Source organism: Salvelinus namaycush, chromosome 21 (genome assembly GCF_016432855.1).
Source record: "Salvelinus namaycush isolate Seneca chromosome 21, SaNama_1.0, whole genome shotgun sequence".
NCBI classification, from domain to species: Eukaryota; Metazoa; Chordata; class Actinopteri; order Salmoniformes; family Salmonidae; genus Salvelinus; species Salvelinus namaycush.
This window is the reverse complement of record NC_052327.1, coordinates 29,238,170-29,266,136: the sequence shown is the minus strand read 5'-3', so window position 1 is coordinate 29,266,136 and position 27,967 is coordinate 29,238,170. Positions and strand designations below refer to the sequence as shown.

The following is a 27,967-nucleotide window of genomic DNA, read 5'->3' as shown; positions in this document are numbered from 1 at the left end:
ACAACATATTGCATAATACTGAACATACCACAAATATTTTCTTCTCTGAACCTCTCTGCTTGATGTACTCTTTGGGTAGAAACTCCTTAAGGCTATGGAGATAAATCACATTTTACAAGTTTACACTCATCATGTACAGACATTCCCTTTCCAAAACATGTTTTCACACAAGGTCATTCTTGCCTCAGTACCTACATTCACAAGTGTTATCATTCTCGTATGCCGTTGAGTACTGCACTCAAATAGGTATGACAAAAAAAAGGATTTCTCCTAAACTAAGATGCTAGTATTGTGTCTAAATAAGATTGAAATGTACAGAATGGTAGTGTTGGATACAATAGTGTTATTGTTGATAATGCCATCTGATAAAAGGGCTTACTCTAGGAATCCAGTCTTGTGTTTGTGTTCGACGTGGGGGCCAAATTGGATCTGGGCCTGAATTCCAGCGAACTCACAGGCTTTATCAAATGAAACAGGGTGGGAGCCATTCAGTATGTCATCTCTGGCCTAGAGGAGAGAAAGAGAGACAGAAGAGAGAAAGTTTGACTTTATACTGAGTTCAAACTAGAGAGTAATGCTGCAGTTTCTGGATTAAAAGTTGCTTCAGATAAGAATGCCTGCTAAGTGAATACATGTAACCCAAGAGCAGGGACATCACACAAACACTTTACTGAGATTAATGGACTCAGGGGAACCAAACAAGATTAGTTTGTATAGCAATCCAAGACATTAGCTAACATATCAATCTCTAACAGCCTCAATCATTCATCATCACAGTCAATGGTGACGTACAGTATTATCACAAAGACGTCAATATATATTGCAATTTCTCAGAATATTGCATCAACATTGCAGACTGATCCACAATCTTTCATTAATAAACTGTTAAAGAGCAACTTGAGTAATTTTTTATTAGTACAATATGCACGAAGTGTATGTAAAACAATAAACAGGACGTAAATAAAGTCTACATTAAGACTACCCAGGCCTCAATAATGCCTGATAGAAGTCATGTACTGTAGCAACCTGGCCCGTTTGGCCACAACAATAATTATATTTTCAATACACTTCAATCAAGACCTACTTGGAATGTACAATTTGTCACCAATCATCTAAGACATCTGTTATATTTCAATATCTCATCCATCCATTAAAGCATTACCTGAAAACGTGGCCTACTCTACGCTATCTAAAACCGTTCAGGTAGTTGAGGGTGACACTGATTTTGTGTGGAGAGGAACCCAGCACATCTTTAAATTAGCTGACTTATAGTACCTTGTGTTTCCTCAAGGGGCCTGTATATATTCCATCTCTCTCTCCCTTGCAAGATTAATGGCTTCTAATGCTGAGATGCCTGACTGACAGTGAGAAAGCCTCTCTCCGTGCTTTCAGCCTCAGACGGCACAGACTCAGCCCAGCTCATTTTAATGTCTCATTACATCAACTGCAAGCTAAACAGCACTATCTGTTGAAGATTGTCTAAATCTCAGACTAAACACCTCTTTAGAGCGGTGCTGATCAGTATGAGTGGGGCCATCTGTTCTCCAGTACAAGGCCATTCAAGGACAACCAGTTGTGAGCCCCTTTAGAAGAAGCAGGGTTGTACTGTACTGGAGGAGGAGCTTCATAACAGTCCAGATGTCCTGACTCAGCCTGGGGCTGTAACACTGATGTCAATCAGCCCACTGTACTGTAACCTAAAGAGTTCAACCATTAGCCTGGGCGGAATACTACAGCCATAAACAAACGCTGACAATTGTAAAATTGTTTAATATATACCACTGTAAATCACCTGACTAACCAGCCAATCAATCAATAGGCATATCAAGATAACGAGAATAGTTGTTTCACAGCAAAACACAAGGCATATTAGGTTTAGAACACCTGTAGACTGGATTACTGAACACATCATCAAAAGCAGGACACAACCCCATAATTTGGAAAAACAATGAGCTCAAACACTTTAGTGCCACACACACACACACACACACACACACACACACACACACACACACACACACACACACACACACACACACACACACACACACACACACACACACACACACACACACACACACACACACACACACACAGGCTGTTGCCATTGGGCTCAATAGTGCATTTCCTGTAGTAGTGGAGTAGAGATGTGTGTCAGGAGAGGAGTGTCTGGGTATTAAGGCTGGGGCTGTATCTGGCAGAGACCCCCGCTGCGTGGAGGGGTGGGAGGATGAGCTCATGGAAGCTACATATCATTAATAAACATTGGAGCTCATCGCTAGGAGGCTTTCCCGAAGGAATGCCAGGGATGAGATCATAATCTACACACTCACTATATTAACCTACTAACTCAGATTCCTATGGTAATGGCTGCATGGTGAATGAGGACTGTTCCATCGTACCAGAATATAGACATTGACAGGAAGCATGTGTAGTACAGTCATGTGCCTGAGACGGGGCTGAGGAGAGAACTGCAAAAGTCTCTTGGAAGGAAGGAGTCAGAGAGTGGATGTGTGGCCTGGGGTGTGTTCCAGCCTAAGAATGCTGCTACTCTTCTCACTCTGTCACCATGTGTGTGAGACTCTGCGTGCCCGAGTGGAGGGAAAAAAGACAGGGGGAAAGCTGGAAGAGGAGAAAAGGGAGGAATAGATAGAGGGTGTAATTGTGTTTTTGTGAGAAAGGATATGGGCTTGTTTGTAAAGGAAGGGAGTGCATGATGGAGCCCTGCAATGTGTGCCAGAGTCAGCGGGTGTGGGTGTGTGTGTGATTTTGTCAAGATTTATATGGGATTAAGGGGGCGTGAGGCAAAAACAGAGAATGAGAGAAGGGAGTCAGGGCAAGAGGAAGAGATAAAAGAGTGAAAGGGAGGATAGGGAGAAAGAGAGACTTAACTATAGATGTATTTATGGACTGTAGCTCAGAGGCAGCTTGGATTACAAGGAGGGAGTTAACTATTGATGTACAGTATAGTATTTATGTACAATGCCTTGCAAAAATATTCAGACCTCTTGGATTTCTTCACATTTTATTGTAATACAAAGATTCAAATGGATTTAATTGTCATATTTTGTCAACAATTTAATAACACAATACTATGTAATGTCAGTGAAAGAAAAACATTTTTTTTTTACTGAACAAAAATATAAACGCAACATTTTACTGAGTTACAGTTCATATAAGGAAATCAGTCAATTTAAATAAATTCATTAGGCCCTAATCTATGGATTTCACATGACTGGGAATACAGACATGCATCTGTTGGTCACAAAATAAAATAGGGGCGTGGATCCGAAACCAGTCAGTATCTGGTGTGACCACCATTTGCCTCATGCAGCGCGACACATCTTCATCCCATAGAGTTGATCAGGCTGTTGATTGTGCCCTGTGGAACGTTGCCCCACCCCTCTTCAAATGGCTGTGCGAAGTTGCTGGATATTGGCTTGGAACTGAAATGCGCTGTCATACACGTCGACCAGAGCATCTCAAACATGCTCAATGAATGACATGTCTGGTGAGTATGCAGGCCATGGAAGAATGGCGGTTACGATGCCGAACTGCAGTCAGGTCTCAAGACCCTAGTGAGGACAATGAGCACACAGATGAGCTTCCCAGAGACGTTTTTTGACAGTTTGTGCATAAATTCTTTGGTTGTGCAAACCCACAGTTTCATCAGCTGTCTAGGTGGCTGGTCTCAGACGAACCCGCAGGTGAAGAAGCCGGATGTGGAGGTCCTGGGCTGGAGTAGTTACACGTGGTGTGCAGTTATGAGACCGGTTTGGACGTACTGTCAAATTCTCTAAAACAACGTTGTAGGCGGTTTATGGTAGAGAAATTAACATTCAATTATCCGGTAACAGCTCTGTTGGACATTCCTTCAGTCAGCATGGCAATTGCATGCTCCCTAAAAACTTGAGACATATGTGGCATTATGTTGTGTGACAAAACTGCACATTTTAGAGTGGCCTTTTATTGTCCCCAGCACAAAGTGCACCTGTGTAATGACCATGCCGTTTAATCAGCTTCTTGATATGCCACCCTGTCAGGTGAATGGATTATTTTGGCAAAGGAGAAATGCTCACTAACAGGGATGTAAACAAATGTGTGTACAATATTTGAGAGAAATAAGCTTTTTGTGCATATGGAACATTTTGGGAATCTTATAGTTTAGCTCATGAATCATGGGAACAACACTTTACATGTTGCGTTTATATTTATGTTCAGTGTAGATAAATAAAAAATGCAATACTAAAATAGTAATTGTATAAGTATTCAGCCCCTTTGTTATTCAAATTAAATGAGTTCATGAGTAAAATTTGGCATCACAAATCGCATAATAAGGTGATAATAATAGTGGTTGACATGATTTTTTAATGACTACACCTTCCTCTGTCCCCCATACATACAACATCTGTAAGGTCCCTCAGTCAAGTATTTCATTTCAAGCACAGATACAACTACAAAGACCAGGTAACAACAACAAATCAGACATTTAATATCTCTTTAAGCATAGTCAAGTTAATAATTATGATGGGGATTATATATTAAACCACCCATACATCAAAGATACAGTCATCCTTCTGAAGTTATTAAAGTGGTCTTGTTTAATAAAAAAATAGATCTAGCCTCTCCATGAACAGCAGCAAGTAGATTATACTGCTTGAACAGATTGTACTGCAAGAACTTTTCTGCCAGTTCTTGATTATGGTGACACCATTTACCTGAATGCAGCAGCCACTACTCTTAAACCTTTGGATGCCGTCTACCATAGCGTCATTCTCTTTATTAAAAGGTGACAGGTTTAATAATCATCACTGCATCCTGTATCAGAAGGTTGGCTGGACCTCACAAAAATCCTGTATATCACTTCATTACTCCCTTCTTGTTTAGAAAGCTCTACTCCATAAGCTTCCAACATACCTCAGTTCCCTGCTGAAATATAAAATATGAGATACCAAACCTGTTCGCAGGGTTGGTTAACTCGAGGTCCCGCTTGTCTCCACAAAGTTTGGTAAATCCACCTTCAGTTGTAAAGCACCACAGTTATGGAATATCTAAAAAAGAAATTACACCTGGAGTCCCTGGTGCAAGTAGGGCAGTTAAGAGTTAATTGAAGTGTGCAACTATTTTAATTGGTTATTGTAAGTTGTAATATACTGATGTCATGTACTTATAACTGTCTTGTAGTTTTTATCTTTTTTTGTTATTGTTGTATTCATGTTTTTTTTGGTCCTCAGAGCAAACTTTATAAATGAGACACTGGTCTCAATTAGCTTCCCCTGGATAAAAAAAATGTTAATTGGTGATTTTAAAACAGCTACAAAGTTCAATGTCTGTGATGGTAGAAAACTGAGGATAAATCAACATCATTGTAGTGACTCACAATAATGACCTACATTTCAGAGTGAAAAGAAGAACACACATATAGAGAAATTAATATTCTAAAACATGCATCCTGTATGCAACAAGGCACTCAAGTAATACTGCAAAAAACATCAAAGGAATACACTTTTTGGCCTAATTGCAAAGCCTTACTGTATGTTTGGGGCAAATCCAACACAACACTGAGTAACTGCCTTGTTTTCAAGCATGGTGGTGGCTGCGTCATGGTATGGGTATGCTTGACATCGGCAAATACTGGGGAGTTTTTCTAATAAGCTAATAAGCACAGTCAAAATCCTAGAGTAAATCCTGCTTCAGTCTGGTTTACACCAGAGACTGGGAGAGGAATTCCCCTTTAGCAGGACAATAACCTGCAGGATAAGGCCAAAATCTACACTGGAGTTGCTTACCAAGAAGACAGTGAATGTTCCTGAGTGGGCAAGTTACAGTTGACTTAAATCTGCTTCAAAATCTATGTTAAATGTTGAAAATTGTTGTCTAGCCATGGTCCCCAACATCTTGACAGAAATGAAAGAATTTGTAAAGAATAATGGGCAAATATTGCACAATCCAGGTGTGCAAATCTCTTATAGACTCACAGCTGTAATCGATGCAGAAGGGGTTTCATGTATTGACTCAGGGAGCTGAAAACTTACGCAACAACTATATTTTAGGTATTTAATTTCAATTAATCTTTAAAAAAAATTATACTAATCTTCCACATAGTATTTTGTGTAGATTGTCGACCAAAAATGGACAATTATATACATTTTAAATCAGACTTTGTTAACCAAAATGTGAAAAAAACCATGGGGTCTGAATACTTTTGCAAGGTATGTACTGTGTCTCTGAGTGTGTGCTTGTTGGGTGTGTATGTACACTACCGTTCAAAAGTTGTGCCACTTAGAAATGTCCTTGTTTTTGAAAAAAAAGAATCCATTAAAATAACATCAAATTGATCCGAAATACAGTGTAGACATTGTTCATGTTGTAAATGACTATTTTAGCTGGAAACGGCAGATTTTTTTATGGAATATCTACATAGGCGTACAGCGGCCCATTTTCAGCAACCATCATTCCTGTGTTCCAATGGCACGTTGTGTTAGCTAATCCAAGTTTATAATTTTAGAAGGCTAATTGATCATTAGAAAGCCCTTTTGCAATTATGTTAGCACAGCTGAAAACTGTTGTTCTGATTAAAGAAGCAATAAAACTGGCCTTTAGACTAGTTGAGTGTCTGGAGCGTCAGCATTTGTGGGTTCGATTACAGGCTCAAAATGGCCAGAAACAAAGAACTTTCTTCTGAAACTCGCAAGTCTATTCTTGTTCTGAGAAATGAAGGCTATTCCATGCGAGAAATTGCCAAGAAACTGAAGATCTCGTACAACGCTGTGTACCACTTCCTTCACAGAACAGCACAAAGTACTGTGCATAGCATGCTCCTCTGTGAGCTCAGGTGTTAGGGGGGAGCTCCCCTCTTCAACTCAAGGCAGGGGAAGCTAATGCAGATGCAGTGAGGCGTGCAGTGAGCAAAGTCTGCCCTGTGTAATGCAGGCTCAGCTGACCCCCCCAGGGGACTCCCTGTCTCAGCAGCCCTCTCTCTCTTTCACTCAGACTCCATCCATACTGTAGAGCACAACAACGCTGTAGTGCACAACCAGTCCATGCTGACCCAATCGCCACAGCACAGCAGCACGGCAAGCTAACCGGTCTGTGATCCATATACTGTAAACCAGGCCCAGCTCATCCTCTGAGAACTGCAGTACCAGCAAGGCCGCATAAGTCAGCTGGCCTCTGATCCAACAGAACCAGCAAGGCTATAGGACAGTATGTCAAGCCAGGCTTTATAGGAGTTCCAGCACCATAGCCTTCGACAGAATATCCAACTGTATTTGAGCTGAAGTGTGTTTTATTGACCGTAGGACTACAGAACCAGTCAGGGAGGACGGTAAATCAATTCAAATGATATTTGTTACATGTAGACCTTACCGTGAAATGCTTACTTACAAGCCCTTAACCAACAATGTAGAGTTAGAAAAAAGTAAGAAACATTTGCTAACTAAAAATATTAACACACTAAAATAACAATAATGAGGCTATATACAAGGGGTACCGGTCAATGAGTCAATGTGCAGGGGTACGGGTTAGTAATATGTACATTTAGGTAGGGGTAAAGTGACTCTGCATCAGTTGTGGTCGGGGACATTTAAGATGAGGGAGGATGCTAAAAAAAAATTATGAGCAAGGCCTTATTCTATTACAGCATATTGGATGTCTGTCATTCATATTCCATTCACCCAGCTCAACGTAACATCGATAGGTTAGGCTACTATGTGATACAAACATTTTCCCTACACCCATCATTAGGATGCTACAATCTAGCATGATCCCTTTGATCGTTGTACAATTCTATCTAGCATCTACGTGCTCTCATTCGCTCACATTTTCTGTTAGCTTTTGGAGTTCAGTGCACAACACATCAGCTGTCTGTGACCAGGCGAAAAAAATCTTTCTAAGCCAAACTTTCATATCATAACCGCTAACCGCTACACACAGCCTACATTGATGTCACCATATTAACGTTGTAGTTCTAGTAGCTATGTTGACTAATGCGTTAGTAAACCTGCTACAATCATGCAGTACAGAGTACAGTAAGCAGCAAGCGGTTTAGCAGTTACACCGGGTGGCAATAAATTAATAAAACCTTGACTTGGAAGGGTTTCAGTGTTGTATAGCCATAGCCAACTAGCTAACATAGTCACTCTCTGTTTGAGCCGGGTGTTTGAGTAGGCTAAACTAGCTAGCTGCATTTGCTAGCTAAGTAAGTAAAAGTGAAAAAAAATATACAACACAATATAGCTCGCTCTCTATTGCTTTTTAATTTTTGAAGAAATCAATTTGTTCAAAACTGTTAAGCTATTGTCTTCCTCTCTCTTTGTGTCAACTACTCACCACATTGTATGCACTGCAGTGCTAGCTAGCTGTAGCATATGCTTTCAGTACTATATTAATTATCTGATGCTATGATTGGGTGGACAACATGTCAGTTCATGCTGCAAGAGCTCTGACAGGTTGGAGGACGTCCTCCGGAAGTTGTCATAATTACTTTGTAAGTCTATGGAAGTGGGTGAGAACAACAAGCCTCTTAGGTTTTGTATTGAAGTCAATGTACCCAGAGGACGGAAACAAGTGGTCCTCCGGCTACACCATGGTGCTACCCTAGAGAGTGATGTTGAGGCTACTGTAGACCGTCGTCATTGCAAAACAGTGCGTTTTAATTAGTTATTTGGTGACGTGAATATATTTAGTATAGTTTTATCTATTTTAAGATAGATAGTATGTATGAGTGTGTGGTTAGAGTCCAGTGAGTATACATCAAGACCTGTGCAAGAGTCAGTGCAAATAATTAGAATAAAGTAAGTGGGTCAATGCAAATAGTCAGGGTAGCCATTTGATTAACTGTTAAGTAGAGGAGAAAAGAATTGAAGAGCTCAGTTTACTACATGTTGGACAGGAATGAGCACAGTGAGAGAGGTCTGACCTGTACATAGAGGAGGTTGAGCTGGACAGGGTCTCGTGAGTCCACATTCTGATCTGAGTAGAAGAACTTGCGTCTGAGCAGCAGCATCTCGCTCTCCTCCACCCCTTGCTCTCTGAACGTCCGGCTGTGGTCCAGCCAGTTCACTGCCAACAGAGAAAAATACACAGTAGCATACACTTCTACTACTGGGATTGGACATGCTGACAGTGAAATAAAACAGTCATAAAGACATGTAGCCAAAAGGAAAAATGTATATATTTTTTGTCTAAAACCATGAGAGCAGTAATTTGCATAACCTTCTGCTGAGAATAACGATAGATTTTGTGATGGTTTGAGGATGATTTATACAATGATGTTTTCCAAATGTTATCTTACCCCCAAGGGACAGAAATTACAATCTTAATTTCATTAAACATTGATACAGTACTATGACTGAGTTGAGGTATAAAACGTGTTCAAATGAGATGATACTGGACTTACTTACTAATGTGAGAAATTGGACTTAATGATAGAGGGGTAGAGGTGATGACTGGAAGCATGTAATACTGGACTACAAACAACAGTGTTCTTTTGGAAGTGCTTTTCAAACTCACAGTCATCATCTGTGTGAAGCTTGGCTTTGAGCTTCTCCATCTTCCTCTCGTCTCGGAGCAGAGTCCTGTCCTTCTTCAGGGTGCCAGTCCCATGACCGTCCTCCTTCTTCTCCTCCACCGCCTCCTGGATCAGGGAGTACTCCTCGTAGTTGGTGATTCCTGAAGAGGAGAGGCAGCCGGGAAACTCTCAGAGAGGGAGCAGTTTAGAGCACAGAGCCAGCACTTTGAGCTGTGCCATATCAGAAGTACCAGTGGGGGAAACGGGAGAGCAGCCAGAAAACTAAAGTGGGAACTCAGAAGAGGAGAAGCCAAGCAGAAAGCCCTCTAAACAAACACCAGCCAATGAAGAGATCTGCCAGACATCTCTCTTCTCCTCACCCAATTGAGTTTTGGCACAGGCAGCCCAGCGTAATTGAAATACAGTATATGGCTATGGGAACACCTACATGACAGGAGAGGACAGCACAGTCTTTGGCTTCACAATTACCACTCATAATTTCAACATGGTGTAATAAAAGCCTTTTTTCCCCTATCAAAAATATCTGTATAAAACTTTGACTATACCAGTACCATAGCTAAATATAATGTTCTAAAAGCTAGGGAATCTGCATCCATAATGTATGGCGGAGCCAGTAACTGTGAGCTATAAATAGGATCAGGGCCCGTATCCACAAAAGGTCTCAGAGTAGGAGTGTTGATCTAGGATCTGTTTTGCCTTTTAGATCTTAATGAATAAGAGTATATGGACAGGTCCTAGATCAGTATGACGCACACAAAATGTATGGTCACATTTGTGTTTATGTATTGTTTCTCTGTATTGGGGAAGAATGCTTTTACTGAAATGTCAGTCCAAGGTTTCACCATTGCAATGCATTTATACTAATGTTGGCCAGTGAGACGTGTTCACTTCGCACTGGGACTGTATGCGGTCCTGCACCTGTGTGTTCTCATAATTGAGAAAACCTTTGAAAGAAAAGTCATGTTCTCCTGTTTCATAATTTATCCCGTGTTACAGGTCAGTAAAGTGCAAAAATACAAAAATATATTGTGGTATTCAGTGTAACTTGCTTGTTGAAGTGAATGTAATGGGTTTGAACAACATAGTAATTGTGTAACTTCGTACTAGACAGAAAACGCATGTCGAGTATAAAATGAAATGATGGCTGTGCATTCCTTTGATCTAGAAAAAAACAAATGGTTAACACCTGAACATTTTTATTTTGAAAAAGACACTCCTGACAATTTAATGTTGTAACTGTGCTGTTTAAGAACTTTGTAATTGTTGTACTGTAAAATGTCAGAAAAGCTGCTAGCTTAGAGCTAGCTCCAGTTAGCTATTAGCTAGCTCCGGATAGCTTTTGGCAGCTCCGGTCAGTCGGTTGCTAGCTTCGGTTAACACTATGCTAGCATGTTCAGTCATTTTTCAATAACTAGCATTAATGTCATTTGCAATCGCCTTGTCTTTCTATTAGCCCTTCTTACACTGGGTGACTGTATTTTGAGCATGGGTATAAAGTAACTTCTAATGAGTTATACCAGTCTTTAAAGGCTTTCATGTTTTAGTCTCCTATGGGGCTACAGTGGACAACAGTAAACTACAGAATTATAACCTACTGTAAACAAGTGAATAAAAGTTAAGATAAGTAAATGTGTTTGGGGTATAAATGTAAAGAATTTTAGGATGTGAATTGGATTGGAATTTAATATTTTTTTAATATGTTTATGAAATAATATGTCAGGGATTAGGAGACAAATGAAATATACGTAAAAAAAATAAAAAAACATTGAAATACACTGAAAAGACGGAAAAATACTATTTGCACTTGAGAGAATGTTGAATAAAATAATTGAGAAAACCTTTGAAAGAGAAGCCACGTTCTCCTGTTTCATCATTTATCCTGTGTTACAGGAACTATTATCTGCTGCACCAGTCCCAAAACTGGTAACTGTAACATCAGCACTCCTACTCTGAGAGGCTAGTGGATGGTTTGACTTGTGTAGATTCCAGTTGGAGAGGTTACCCACCTATTCTACTGCATATGGTTACAAGCAGCTCTCCCACAGTTTTAGAGTCATCCACCATGATAGTTTTAACTGCCCCATCCAGCATCTTGATCTTCTGGGGCCTCTGTTTCTTTTTGTACTCCAAGACATCCTGAGAAACAAGGAAAGAGGGGAATGATATGCAGTCCTTTGATTGAATGTTTGATGGGACTCTGCCCTGGGCTCTATGATTGGGCTTTACCCCGTTCCGGAGCATGTAGTAATCCAGAGTTCTCCCAGACTCCAGCCAGATTCCTTTTCTGGGATCATCATCAGAGAGAAACAGGCCGTAATCAGAGGCTGAAACACACAGCAGAGAACGTGTTAGGGTAACATTTAGTAATGGAAACAGTTGCTTGATTGACTGTTTAAATGGCAAAAGCCAACTAAGTGAACACATGTTGACAAGACAATGCTATTTAACTGCATCTCATGTAGTTACTGTTTATGATACATAGGATGCCTCTTCTTCTGATCTCATTGACATTCACATGAATAATCCATGTTATGACATTCAGTTGGGAAAGAAGGGTAATTATGTCTGCCATCAGACCCTCTAGCCTAGCTGATATGAATCTGTCCTAAAGCCTAACGAGAGCTCACAGCTTATAGAGCCTCTCCAGCATGCCTAGCTAACACCTCCCCCAGGGAAGAATACCGCCCACAGACCCAGATTGAATCAGCTTCCTCAGACAGAGCGCATCGACTGTTTTGAAACTGTTTTCTGTCTGTCTGTAGTCAGAAAGCAATGCTGTGGGTGACATCGATTTTTATCTCCTGCTTAAAATGCTCTGAACAGTTTTTATCAGACAGACAGACAGACAGACAGACAGACAGACAGACAGACAGACAGACAGACAGACAGACAGACAGACCTGGAGATCAGGCACTCTAATGCCTTGTTTGACAATTGCATTACAATGACACTGGAGTATTTAGTACAGACTGATGTAAAAAAAAAAAAGAAGTAATTGTGTAGTTTTTGTATTTCAATTTTGTTCTTAGTGAAAGTGATCCTTATGCATGTGAAACGTTCTGACATTACCCATTAACAGTAGCTTTGCCCAATCTCTCACCTTGGCCAGTCTGGGCTTCCGGAACCCTCTCCCTGATGATCCTACAGGCATCATACACAGGAGTGCAGGGCTCAAACTGCATGGTCTTCACCACATTGCACTGGCGGACACAGATCTTCAGTGAAAGGGCCACCATCTTGATTGGTTGTGTATTGGCGTTGCCAACCTACACACCTGGAAAAAACAAAACAGATCAGTTCAGATATAACTCTGAGTTAGCCAAGGAAATGTGTATAACATGGACACTGGATATATACAGTACCAGTCAAAAGTTTGGATAAACCTACTTATTCAAGAGTTTCTTTCTTTTTACAAATTTCTACATTGTAGAATAATAGTGAAGACATTAAAACTATGAAATAACACTTATGGAATCATGTAGTAACCAAAAAAGTATTTAAAAAATCTAATTATATTTGAGATTCTTCAAAGTTGTCACCCTTTTCCTTGATGACAGATTTGCATACTCTTGGCATTCTCTCAACCAGCTTCACCTAGAATGCTTTTCCAACAGTCTTGAAGGAGTTCCCACATATGCTGAGCATGTGTTGGCTGCTTTTCCTTCCCTCTGTAGTCCAACTCATCCCAAACCATCTCAATTGGGTTGAGGTCAGGTGATTGTGGAGGCCAGGTCATCTGATGCAGCACTCCATCACTCTTCTTTTTGGTCAAATAGCACTTACACAGCCTGGAGGTGTGTTGGGTCATTGTCCTGTTGAAAAACAAATGATAATCCCACTAAGCCCAAACCAGATGGGATGGTGTATTGCTGCAGAATGCTGTGGTAGCCATGCTGGTTAAGTATGCCTTGAATTCTGAATAAATCGCAGACAGTGTCACCAGCAAAGCACCGCATCACACCACCTCCTCCATGCTTCACGGTGGGAAATACACATGCAAAGATCATCCGTTCACCTACTCTGCGTCTCACAAAGACATGGAGGTTGGAACCAAAAATCTCACATTTGTCTCATTACACAAAACAACAGATTTTTTGTCCATTGTGTCCATTGCTAATGTCCATTGCTTGTGTTTCTTGGCCAAAGCAAGTCTCTTCTTCTTATTGGTGTCCTTTAGTAGTGGTTTCTTCGCAGCAATTTGACCATGAAGGCCTGATTCACTCAGTCTCCTCTGAACAGTTGATGTTGAGATGTGTCTGTTACTTGAACTCTGTGAAGCATTTATTTGGGCTGCAATTTCTGAGGCTGGTAACTCTAATGAACTTATCCTCTGCAGCAGAGGTAACTCTGGGTCTTCCTTTCCTGTGGCGGTCCTCATGAGAGGCAGTTTCATCATAGCGCTTGATGGTTTTTGTAACTACACCTCAAGAATCTTTCAAAGTTCTTTCCGTCTTGACTGACCTTCATGTCTTAAAGTAATGATGGACTGTCGTTTCTCTTTGCTTATTTGAGCTGTTCTTGCCATAAAAAAAATATAACAATATTTATATACAATATAATATATACAATATAATATATTTAGGACAATCTAAAGAGACTTGGTCTTTTACCAAATAGGGTTATATCTTCTACCAGAATGATGACATTATAGAGTATCATCATTATTTGCCCTCTCCCCCTACAAGCAGACATCGGAGTCAAACCGATTGAAATACACTGTAGTTCTTATTCCTACTTGAGAAAACATGCAGAAAAAAACTCTAATGACACCATTTATTAGATTTATATCTCCCTTAGCCAGGAGGAAAAACTGTTCACAATGGATCTCTCAAACAGTTATGTTTTTGTTCAGAATATAGTTAAGGAATTTTTTCCTTTACCCAGTGCACTGTCAAATCCGGATGACAAGAACATTTTCAGATGTTATACAAGGCAACACTGTATTATGGATAATGAGTTGACATTCTGTGTTCCTCTTAATGACAAAGGTCATATAGAAGCTGTGCTTGTGAATAAACAAATTGACTCCATTTAGAGTCCAGATATAGCTATAACAAAATGCTTCCCCATACTTTGGAAGTGTGTTCCATACAATTGTTCTGTGAGCCATTTCAGAGAAAATGATTATGCCATTCTTAGTGCAAATTTCGGAAAATAAAAAAGACCGAGCTAAAAGATAAATTGCAGCTAATTTTTTCAAACCGTGTTTGTCAGTTTCCCCAGGTTTATAATGCATATTACTTCATGTGAGCGTTATACCACACAGTCCATTGGCCATAGGTGAAGCATGGGACACAAATGGTTAGATTGAGAAAATGTTTGGATTTATTGGAATGTGCCTGATGAGGAAATATATTTAGGACAATCTGAAGAGAGGAGAGAGAGAGGGCTATGAGATGGGTAACTACGAGAACACGGGCCTGAGCTATTGGATGTCTGGGTTATGTTTGAATCTGTCAGAAAGTGGGTAAAGAATCTGCAATTACAAGTATATCCAAGTGCAAATCTGCTCAAAATCTTTGTCAGAAAAAATATTTCCAATGACGTGGTTGTGAATGATGTCCCCTCTGACTAGCAGTCTTTCATAGTATTGACTCTCTCCTCTACTCCTGCAGCCCCCCTGACTAGCAGTCTTTCATAGTAGTGACTATCTCCTACTCCTGCAGCCCCCCTGCAAGCCTCTTCTCTACTGATAGTCCATCAGCACAAAGAGGTAGAGGTAATGGCTCTGCTCCATACAGCCTGCCACAGGAGTCCTACAACACTTTTGTGGCTCAGGTGTATGGTTATTCTTTGTTAGACAGGCCGCATGAGGCTCAGCTAACCCAGGCCACACACACACACACACACACACACACACACACACACACACACACACACACACACACACACACACACACAAGTATGGACTTTGCCACACACAGGCCTGAGGGTGCAGTAGAGTATAGCCGTGTGGGGATAATCAAAAGTGTAAAACTTTCTTGTGAAAGCAGAAACTGTGCAGACATTCCTTTGGGACCTTGGTATATATACACTTAGCAGGGGTAGGAGGCACAAAGCTCTGTCTACATTTGCCGCCGATAAGCATTGGTGATGGCACCCATCGTAAAAAAAGCTTTATAGAATCAAATAAATACATCATGCATGAAAAATGATAACATTCCTCTGGTAGGCAATACAGAGAGTGAGAGCAAGAGATACAGCTCAGGAGCAGCCACATGAGGAAACCCCGGAGGATAATCACTACTATGGAGCAGAGCTAGTAGGAGGTAGCAGTAGCAGCAGCAGAGCGAGAACCCATTTCTCACCGAGTTCCTCTCCTCTCTCTCCTCTGGCAAACACTCAACAGCAGCAAGCTTCTCATTAGCTCTGCTTTCAGGCCAACACCGAACCATTACTAAGCAGAGAGGACACAGCATAGACAGCAGATCGCAACCAGAGATAGATATATCAACATACAGAATGAATGGGCTTCTACTGTATCCCTGCAACATGATGCTTCAAAGTGGACTTAAAATAGTATTACCAGCCCCCTGTCCTCTCTTATACCATTACCAGGGCTTTCTCTCCTCCATCCACAGGGCTTCCAGTATTAAGTTAGGTTTGTGTAGTACTCAACACATTAGAGATCTGCAAATAGAAGGAAAGTGTCTAAGAGCAGCTGGGAGGGCAGTGTAAACATGGACAATTTAATAAGAGCCAGGAGCCATCTGGAAGGGATACAGTATGTGTCACATGATTTGTTGTAATAACAATAGCAGAGAGGAGAACTCATGAGGACACCCAGGCACTGTCTGCAACTCAGCCTGGTGGACCATTACAGCACCAGTCAAATAGTTAAACAATCAACAGGGACTCCCGATCACGGCCAGTTGTGATACAGCCCGGGATCGAACCAGGGTCTGCAGTGACACCTCTAGCACTGAGATGCAGTGCCTTAGACCGCTGCGCCACTCGGGAGCCCTGACATGTTGGCCTGACATGATCACTTCATTGGAGCTTGTTTGATCATAGCTGATCAATACGTTTTGTGGAATTGGGACATCATCAACAAACTGCCACAATGCAGTTCAAGTATTTGGTGGCTTTAAGACTAATAACAGAATAGTAAACTGCATGAAATATTTTTTCATGCCACATCAAAATTAAAGTCAGACTATAGGTAATTGAGAAGATAGCTGTGGCCATGACTTCAAGCTGTTTTTTTATACACACTTACAGCTAGCTAGCTGCTTGATGGCTTAAAAGAGGATATTTAAAGTCAAATGATAACATACAGTACTGATGAACCCTCTCAAATGTGTTCAAAACCAATTAGACTGGCTGCACAAATGTGCAGTGATTATGAATATACTAATAAAATAACCCACTAGGCGCACACTGGTTGACTCAACATTGTTTCCATGACATTTTAATGAAATTACGTTGAACTAATGTGGAATAGACGTTGAATTGACGTCTGTGCCCAGTGGGAAGCTAGTGGAGTTGTCACACATGCAGCTATCGAAAATGTATAAGAATGTTTGCTCAATACAACCAATTGATTGCAGCATTACCACAGAAATTGAGAAGTCAAGTGGAAGGGGAGAAGGTAGGGAACCTGTCTGCCCTAAATTAAATATAAAAATAGGCAGAATATTTTCTTGCATACAGTAAATAAAGAAATGTACCAGTTCAATTTGTTAATAGCGCAGAAAGCGTGCTAAAACTATGTAGAATATTGGCATGTTGGAAACTACAACACCCTACTAAATCGCACAGTTCGTTCTTGGTCTGATTTATCTCTAGAGAAACTGCGCAATGTGCACATTAAGCTCATAGAAAACCCCTGAACTAAATGGAATTAAAATAATTTAACCGATGTCGGTCAATTAGTTGTTTAAAAAAAAGTTAAATAACAGACATTTCGGTTAATCGCTCAGCACTAGACCAAAATAACCTGACCTACACCTGCTCTTTCCATGAAATAGACTGACCAGGCGAAAGCTATGATCCCTTATTGATGCACTCAGTACACACACCATAATAAAACATTTTTGGTTTACAATCAAATGAGGCAGTAACAGAAAACAGAAACCTCTCAATTCTATTCTTTATTCTAGCAACACCAAAATCTAGACAAAATTCTGTATTCTTGCAACAACCTGGTTAGGCTACATAGTGTCATGACGTTGGCCTGGGGGTAGGTTTATGACAGTCATAAATACCTCTTCCCCCCTTTTTCCTCTCTCTACCCTACTGATGTGAAATTTGAAAACCCCTTGGGTAACAGAGATTCTGGGAACATCAGAAGGTGGGGGGAAATGAACTATATTCTGGTAATCCGACCAATTGAACATATGCGGTGGTACTTCATGAATATGATGTCAGTTCGGTTGTCATCTGAGACATTCTCATCAATGATAGATTGACATAAACTCTACAGTGGAAAGTCTACACATCAGAGTTATCGGATTCACATGGAATTGTTGTTCAATTTAAATGTTTCAATATGAAATTATGTGATGGGATGAAATGTGATTTTAGCTTCTAAAATTTGAGAATTGGGTTTTCATGAGTGAATTAGGCCCGACTCAGTGGCCCGCCCACGTGAAGCGACATAGGTTGTAAATTATGAAACACACCCCTTTTCTCCCTCCACTATAAGCCCTTGACGAAAATGTAACCTTCCTGTTCCAAGTATGTGAGGTCTGCAGCCTCTGCGTTGAAAAGGACTAACATGTCAACTACAGAACTAAGCCAGCATCAGCGTGAGCTTTGGTTGCGAATGGTATGAACTTTGAACTCTTATTCACTACAGAAGTGATACCTCCTAGACGTCGAGTTAGCAACAGCAGCTGCAAACGTAAATTAGGAAAGAACAGAGTATCCCGTCTACCACACAACGACGTTACTACAATGTATCCAATTACCAGCAGAGACATTCTTCAAAGGACAAAGGACTCGGTTGGGCAACACGGCCTTCCATCTACCACCAACCTACCGAAGCGCAGCTCAGAGTAAATATTTATTGCATTTTCCTTTTCCAAATGGGCGGTAATTTAGAAATGCATAAGATACTGTATTTACGATAGCATGGCTTCTTTCTTGGTTCCTCAAGTCTTCCCGCTCTTTCACTCAAACCCTGCCCCCTTTTCTTTTGTGTAACCAGCTGTCATATCTGTTCCGTCCGCTAGGGACGTTTTCCTTTATGACATAATTTGTAATCAAGGTATGATTCATTCTGTGTATATAATTCTGTGTGATTAGTTAGGTATTTAGTAAATAAATAATTAAACCCAATTTTGTATTGCTGATTCAACTTGTTAGCCAGGGTTCGTGAAGAACCAAGAATTTACAACTTTCAGATGAGACTGAAATAAGGTGACGATTAATATTGACTGCTATTGATGTAAAATATTACTAGGTCTTTAAGAGTTTATTCGGAAGATAACAGCTCTATAAATATTATTTTGTGGTACCCCGACTTTCTAGTTAATTACATTTACATGATTAGCTCAATCAGGTAATAGTTATTACGGAGAAAGGATTTTATAGAATAGCATGTCATATCACTTAATCCGGCATAGCCAAAGACACGACAATAGATAAACAAAAACACCCATCCCAATCACCTTAACAACTAAATGAATTTAGGTCATGGTAGAGAAAAGACAAACAGAATGTTAAAATGGCAGACAAAGACCATTTGAATAGGATCATAAACATGTCATTTCTTTACAACGCTCATCCTCTATTAGCAAATAAGAATACAAAAACAATACGGGTTCAAGATTTAAAAGCATTTATCTGGCTTTACTAAAAGAATCAACCCTCTCGGCAGCAGCACTAGTTGTAAATAGTACAACTAGAGCCATATCAGGATCAAAGGTGGATTAGCATACCAGCTCCGTATCCCAGCCTAGTCATTGTTAAGATGAGAAGATTTTAACAAGCTCTAATAAGATTTAAAACAACCTCAGACCTCAAACTAATGGTCTTGTCTAAGAACATGCAAATACCTAAACTGTACATTAATCTCAAATTCATTGAATAGTCATTTTAAAAAAGTGAATTTTTTACATTTTATTTTTACACCGGCCTAATCATTATGATTGTTAATTACACTAATATGTTCCTTGCATGCTGAAGTGGTTTGAGCATAAATCCATCATCAGCATTTCTCTGAAAGGCTTGGAGATTGAAGGATGAAAGGTTCCATGTACTGAGGAGAACATGCTGATGAATGCTTTCCTTGGGTTCCTTTCTCTCATCTCTCCACTCGTGCTCTAAATTAGCCCCCCCATTTTTTATTCCCCTCTGATTAAAAGACAGGTCAATCTGCTGCAGGCCCAGGGCATGTCTCCTGGGATCACCTCTAGGCACAGAGAGGGGTGTCTATCTCTCTCTCTCGCTATCTCTGATGCTTAGTGAAGTGATGCTTAGGTGCACTATAAGAGATTGTGCAAACGTCAACAGAAGATCTATTGTTGGTCATCTCATAAAACATGACAAGCACTATGGGATATCCCTCACGCTCTGGTCTGTAGCATTACCTATATTAGGTTTGAACAACATGGGACTAATAACTCCCTGGAAGCTGCAGGCGACTTGATATACTGAAACAAAATATAAAAGGCAACATGCAACAATTGCAACAATTTCAACGATTTTATAAGGAAATCAGTCAATTGAAAAAATGCAATAGGTCCTAATCTATGGATTTCACATGACCTCGGCAGGGGCACCCACTTGGGAGCCGGGCCCACCCACTGGGAGCCAGGCACAGCCAATCAGAATGAGTTTTTCCCCACAAAAAGTATTTATTATCGACAGAAATACTCCAGTTTCATGAGCTGCTCGGGTGGCTGGTCTCAGACGATCCCGCAGGTGAAGAAGCCGGATGTGAAGGTCCTGGGCTGGTGTGGTTACACGTGGTCTGCAGTTGTGAGGCCAGTTGGACATACTGCCAAACTCTCTAAAACGACAATGACGGTGGCTTATGGTTGAGAAATTTACATCAGTTCTCTGGCAACAGCTCTGGTGGACATTCCTTTAGTCAGCATAACAGATTGCATGCTCCCTCAACTTGAGACATCTGTGGCATTGGGTTATGTGACAAAACTGCACATTTTAGCGTGGACTTTTATTGTCCACAGCCAAGGCGCACCTGTGTAATGATCATACCGTTTAATCAGCTTCTTGATATGCCACATCTGTCAGGTGGATGGATTATATTGGCAAAGAAGAAATGCTCACTAACAGGGATGAAAACAAATTTGTGCACCAATTTTTTTTTTGTTGTGCGTATGGAACATTTCTTGGATCTTTTATTTCAGCTCATGGGTCCAACACTTTACATGTTGTGTTTATATATTTGTTCAATATACATTACATCCAGATTCTATTAAATCCATATCATACCAACACCAACTCTCAAGAGCAAATAATATTCAAGCCCCATGACTACGACACAACCTACCACAAACATTTGCACTTAACTATGGCAGAAAGTCAAGGTCAGGTGTGTTCATTTCATCTGATTTCAAGGCCGGTAGCCTCATGTGCTACTTCTGAATTGAATGACACGCAAGTTATCAATTTGAGTGTAACACATCTAAATTGGAAAAGAGTGTAGGTGTGAAGAACAGCCTGGTAGGAGAGACATTAATCCACCATCATAAATACAGTACATCCACAGATAAGGGCCAGATTTATCGTCAGAACATGCAGCAGCAAATTATGACCCATATCTTTAAAGGTCCAATGCAGCCGTTTTTATCTCAACATCATATCATTTCTGGGTAACAATGAAGTACCATACCGTGATTTTTCCCCCAATTAAAATAGTCAAAAAGAAACAAACATAGCTTTTTAGCTACAGTTGAAGTCGGAAGTTTACATACACCTTAGCCAAATACAGTCGTGGCCAAAAGTTTTGAGAATGAAAATTAATATTTGTGTCACAAAGTCTGCTGCCTCTGTTTGTATGATGGCAATTTGCATATACTCCAGAATGTTATGAAGTGATCAGATGAATTTCAATTAATTGCAAAGTCCCTCTTTGCCATGCAAATTAACTGAATCCCCAAAAAACATTTCCACTGCATTTCAGCCCTTCCACAAAAGGATCATGTCAGTGATTCTCTCGTTAAAACAGGTGTGAGTGTTGACGAGGACAATGCTGGAGATCACTCTGTCATGCTGATTGAGTTCGATTAACAGACTGGAAGCTTCAAAAGGAGGGTGGTGCTTGGAATCATTGTTCTTCCTCTGTCAACCATGGTTACCTCCAAAGAAACACGTGCCGTCATCATTGATTTGCACAAAAAGGGCTTCACAGGCAAGGATATTGCTGCCAGTAAGATTGCACCTTAATCAACCTTTTATCAGATCATCAAGAACTTCAAGAATAGCGGTTCAATTGTTGTGAAGGCGGCTTCAGGGCGCCCAAGAAAGTCCAGCAAGTGCCAGGACAGTCTCCCAAAGTTGATTCAGCTGCGGGATCGGGGCACCACCAGTACAGAGCTTGCTCATGAATGGCAGCAGGCAGGTGTGAGTGCATCTACACGCACAGTGAGGCAAAGACTTTTGGAGGATGGCCTGGTGTCAAGAAGGGCAGCAAAGAAGCCACTTCTCTCCCGGAAAAACATCAGGGACAGACTGATATTCTGCAAAAGGTTCAGGGATTGGACTGCTGAGGACTGGGGTAAAGTCATTTTTTCTGATGAATCCCCTTTCCGATTGTTTGGGGCATTGTTTGGGTCCGGGAAAAAAATTGCCTGGAGAAGACAAGGTAAGCGCTACCATCAGTCTTGTGTCATGCCAACAGTAAAGCATCCTGAGACCATTCATGTGTGGGGTTGCTTCTCAGCCAAGGGAGTGGGCTCACTCACAATTTTGCCTAAGAACACAGCCATGAATAAAGAATGGTACCAACACATCCTCGGAGAGCAACTTCTCCAAACCATCCAGAAACAGTTTGGTGACGAACAATGCCATTTCCAGCATGATGGCGCACCTTTTCATAAGGCAAAAGTGATAACTAAGTGGCTCGGGGAACAAAACATCGATATTTTGGGTCCATGGCCAGGAAACTCCCCAGACCTTAATCCCATTGAGAACTTGTGGTCAATCCTCAACAGGCGGGTGGACAAACAAAAACCCACAAATTCTGACAAACTCCAAGCATCGATAATGCAAGAATGGGCTGCCATCAGTCAGGATGTGGCCCAGAAGTTAATTGACAGCATGCCAGGGTGGATTTCAGAGGTCTTGAAAAAGAAGGGTCAACACTGCAAATATTGACTCTGTGCATCAACTTCATGTAATTGTCAATAAAAGCCTTTGACACTTATGAAATGCTTGTAATTATACTTCAGTATTCCATAGTAACAGCTGACAAAAATATCTAAAGACACTGAAGCAGCAAATTAATATTTGCATCATTCTCAACTTTTAGCCACGATTGTACATTTGAACTCAGTTTTTCACAATTCCAATTTTTCACAATTTGACCCAATTTGAGTATCAATGGAGGTTTTGTAGAGGTAAGCCATCATATTAGCTCAACCAAATGGCTGAGTGGTTTCCACTTAAATGCTCACGGAGACAGGGGTCTATTTATTGCATGTATCTCAGAGGATCCGTGTGAAGCATTGCTGGAGGATGTTCTACTTTGCTGGGTATTTTTAGCTTGAGTGAAAGGAGCTGCTTTCTCCCTCCCCACTCCGACGAGGGCAAGATTGACCATTTCTGTCAGTATCTGTACCTTCAAATGACAGAGGAAAGCCTATATCCTCTCTGAGTCAGGGTCAGTGGAGACACAGACTGCTCCTCGTTACTGTTGGAGATATATTTCCTGTATGCAGGGGTCAAATGGTGAATTTCCTGGTTGTTTAATGTTGCTGGTGGCTGAACCGTTGGCCTTATTTATAGTACAGTGGGCCTCCAAAACCATATTTTATTCCATTTATGCTGTACTTTCAAAGCCGCTACTGATGACCTTACAAAACTTCCCTTTTCAAAACACTTAGCCATAGTTTGGCCTATTTGTGTGCTGAACTAATCAGCCAAACATGGTTCATTGTTCATGGACACAAGGCCAGTCTGAAGATGTGTTATTATTGGAAGTTTCAATTAGTTTCAGTAAAATCCTTGTACTGAATTAGATTTTGTGCAATGCATTTTCTGTAGAGAAGGCCAAACATGGTTCATTGTTCATGGACACAAGTCCAGTCTGAAGATGTGTTATTATTGGAAGTTTCAATTAGTTTCATCACAAAATTAGAGTGAAGGCCTCAGATTAATGGTTAATCATGGTGGTTGTATTTAGTTCAGCACACAAATAGGCCAAACTATGGCTAAGTGTTTTGAAAAGGGAAGTGGGTTAAACAAGGACATCTTGTCTTGATATGCAAAGACTATTAGGAAGGTATTGTGTTTGATTTTGCCATTGCCTTCTGTGTGCAATTGCTTGAGTCTTATGTGCAGCATGTTTGTATGAATGTATAATAGTGATACAGAAAAGCGTGTGATTACAGTATGTTTACTACTACAGATTTGCTCTCCTCCTATCCATCCAAAATGTATTTTTGGTTCCAAAACCATCTGTGGATGTGGATTCATCTGACAGAGTGAAGTAACTCCTGTCTCGTTTGATATTCGGAACCCAACGTAGTTAAAGGCCCAGTGCCATCAAAAACTAGATTTTTCTTTGTTTTATATATATACTGTATTTCCACACTGAGGTTGGATTAATACTGTGAGAATTATGATAATGCCCTTTTAGTGTAAGAGCTATTTAAAAAGATTGCCTAAAATTTCTGCCTGTTTTGGTGGGATGGAGCTTTGGCCTGCCTGGTGATATCACCAGACGGTAAATTAGTTAATAGACCATTAAGAGTTAGTTCCAAACCTCTCTGCCAATAACATCTAGTTTTCAGTTTTCCCCTCCCCTCTCAGACCACTCCCAGACAGTCCTAACAAAATTCTTGATTGAGAAATTGCACTTACAGTTGAAGTCAGAAGTTTACATACACTTTGGTTGGATTTATTAAAACTCGTTTTTCAACCCCTTCACAAATTTCTTGTTAACAAACTATAGTTTTGCCAAGTCGGATAGGACATCTACTAACCGATGTCCTAACATCTACTAAAAAGTCATTTTTACAACAATTGTTTACAGACAGATTATTTCACTTAGAATTTGCTGTATCACAATTCCAGTGGGTCAGAAGTTTACATACACTAAGTTGACTGTGCCTTTAAACAGCTTGGAAAATTCCAGAAATTGATGTCTTAGCTTTAGAAGCGTCTGATAGGCTAATTGCCATAATTTGAGTCAATTGGAGGTGTACCTGTGGATGTATTTCAAGACCTACCTTCAAACTCAGTACCTCTTTGCTTGACATCATGGGAAAATCAAAATAAAATCAGCCAAGACCTCAGAAAATAAATTGTGGACCACAAGTTTGGAAATTGCTCCCAAGGATGAACCAAACGCCTGAAGGTACCACGTTCATCTGTACAAACAATAGTATGCAAGTATAAACACCCTGGGACTGCGTAGCCGTCATACCGCTCAGGAAGGAGACGCGTTCTGTCTCCTAGAGATGAACGTACTTTGGTGGGAAAAGTGCAAATCGATCCCAGAACAACAGCAAAGGACCCTGTGAAGATGCTGGAGGAAACAGGTACAAAATTATCTCTATCCACAGTAAAACGAGTCCTATATCGACATAACCTGAAAGGCCACTCAGCATGGAAGAAGTCACTGCTCCAAAACCACCATAAAAAAAGCCAGACTACAGTTTGCAACTGCACATGGGGACAAAGATCGTACTTTTTGGAGAAATGTCCTCTGGTCTGATGAAACAAAAATAGAACTGCTTGGCCATAATGACCATCGTTATGTTTGGTGGAAAAAGAGGGATGCTTGCAAGCTGCAGAACACCATCCCAACCGTGAAGCACAGGGGTGGCAGCATCATGTTGGGCAAGTGATTTGATGCAGGAGGGACTGGTGCACTTCCCAAAAAAAGATGGCATCATGATGGAGGGAAATTATGTGGATATATTGAAGCAACATCTCAAGACATCAGTCAGGAAGTTATTAAAGCTTGGTCGCAAATGGGTCTTCAAAATGGACAATGACCCCGAGCATACTTCCAAAGTTGTGGCAAAATGGCTTACGAATAACAAAGTCAAGGTATTGCAGTGGCCATCACAAAGCCCTGACCTCAATCCTATACAAAATGTGTGGCCAGAACTGAAAAACCGTGTGCGAGCAAGGAGGCCTATAAACCTGACTCAGTTACACCAGCCTTGTCAGGAGGAATGGGCCAAAATTCACCCAACTTATTGTGGGAAGCTTGTGGAAGGCTACCCAAAACATTTGACCCAAGTTAAACAATTTAAAGGCAATGCTACCAAATACGAATTGAGTGTATGTAAACTTCTGACCCACTGGGAATGTGATGAAAGAAATAAAAGCTGAAATAAGTCATTCTCTCTACTATTATTCTGACATTTCACATTCTTAAAATAAAGTGGTGATCCTAACTGACAGAGATTTTTTACAAGGATTAAATGTCAGGAATTGTGAAAAACGGAGTATAAATGTATTTGGCTAAGGTGTATGTAAACTTCCGACTTCAACTGTAATTGTGTACTGTAAGTTTGTGATCTGATCTAGTGAGGATGGTTGGAGACATGAGATCAGCTTGCGTCTGACATGCTCTCTCCTTATCTCAGCCCAAACAATGCACCATGAGGTCATACTCACTCACACACACGGAAAACACCAGTGTACATAGGTCGCAGGTAAAGGTGAATAATACCATTGGTGTGGCGGATGATAAGGGATGTGGATGGATATGTGTCTGACAGCTGGCTGTATGAATCAGAGTTAGTGGTTCAGGACTGACACAGATCATCCCCCCCTCATCCTCAGGCCACTGTCATGATGATGTCAGCCAGCTTTACTGCAGGGTTTCGGTTAGGAAAATGCGGCACTGGACATTTCAGAAATTTACCGGACCCATACGCATTGGGTGCATAATCTGATTATGGCGTCCACCCACCTTGCTCAGAATGACATGAATTATCATAATCTAAATGTGATTTATCTTAACAGAACATGCAAGTCAGGATGCAAGGATGTGGTCCTTCTTACCGAATTCCGATGCCCACATTTAGGCTACTTATGCTCAGCCAACAACAGTAATGAACAGCAAAATCAGTAGCCTATGCCAATCTACTATCCCCATAGTAGAAAAGTATACCTATTCTATTGGTCAGCTTGTCGAGAAAGAAATATCCTATTCCCAACAGATTCTGGGACAGGTGTGGGACAACAGATCCTAAATTCATTCAACCAGTAGGCCTGGCTAGATCACAGAACCTTTAACTTAAAATGTTGATAACCTATTATTTCATCACATTATAAGTGCAGCACTGCGCACAAGGCAGTATGCTACGTGCAAATGTTTGTTTCATAATGCAATTAGCAGAAAAAAACTTTGTCAAAAGCGAACATTTTCATGTGACAGAGATTAAAATATTGTTTAGAAATGTACAGTTGTGGCCAAAAGTTTTGAGAATGACACAAATATTAATTTTCACAATGTCTGCTGACTCAGTTTGTATGATGGCAATTTGCATATACTCCAGAATGTTATGAAGAGTGATCAGATGAATTGAAATTAATTGCAAAGTCCCTCTTTGCCATGCAAATGAACTGAATCCCCCAAAAACATTTCCACTGCATTTCAGCCCTGCCACAAAAGGATCAGCTTACATCATGTCAGTGATTCTCTCGTTAACACAGGTGTGTGAATCGTTGACAAAGACAAGGCTGGAGATCACTCTGTCATGCTGATTGAGTTCGATTAACAGACTGGAAGCTTCAAAAGGAGGGTGGTGCTTGGAATCATTGTTCTTCCTCTGTCAACCATGGTTACCTCCAAGGAAACGTGCCGTCATCATTGATTTGCACAAAAAGGGCTTCACAGGCAAGGATATTGCTCCCAGTAAGATTGCACCTTAATCAACCTTTTATCAGGTCATCAAGAACTTCAAGGAGAGCGGTTCAATTGTTGTGAAGGCGGCTTCAGGGCGCCCAAGAAAGCCCAGCAAGCGCCAGGACAGTCTCCCAAAGTTGATTCAGCTGTGGGATCGGGGCACCACCAGTACAGAGCTTGCTCATGAATGGCAGCAGGCAGGTGTGAGTGCATCTACACGCACAGTCAGGCGAAGACTTTTGGAGGATGGCCTGGTGTCAAGAAGGGCAGCAAAGAAGCCGCTTCTCTCCAGGAAAAACATCAGGGACAGACTGATATTCTGCAAAAGGTACAGGGATTGGACTGCTGAGGACTGGGGTAAAGTCATTTTCTCTGATGATGCCCCAAACAATTGGAAAGGGGATTCCGGAGAAGACAACGTGAGCGCTACCATC

The 27,967-nt window shown here is 40.8% G+C and overlaps 1 protein-coding gene across 1 annotated transcript in view; it reads right to left on the bottom strand.

The window, feature by feature from the left end:
• Positions 1 to 12,768, bottom strand: part of LOC120066684 (talin-2-like) — a 61,123-nt gene extending 48,355 nt beyond the window's left edge. The window contains exons 1-7 of the mRNA XM_039018129.1: positions 12,633 to 12,768; positions 11,759 to 11,856; positions 11,539 to 11,668; positions 9,514 to 9,672; positions 8,921 to 9,063; positions 380 to 507; positions 29 to 92 (exon numbers count right to left, since the gene is read on the bottom strand). Coding sequence (XP_038874057.1) covers positions 29 to 92; positions 380 to 507; positions 8,921 to 9,063; positions 9,514 to 9,672; positions 11,539 to 11,668; positions 11,759 to 11,856; positions 12,633 to 12,768 — 858 coding nt within the window. The remainder of the gene's footprint in view (positions 1 to 28; positions 93 to 379; positions 508 to 8,920; positions 9,064 to 9,513; positions 9,673 to 11,538; positions 11,669 to 11,758; positions 11,857 to 12,632) is intronic.
• Positions 12,769 to 27,967: the final 15,199 nt, after the last annotated feature.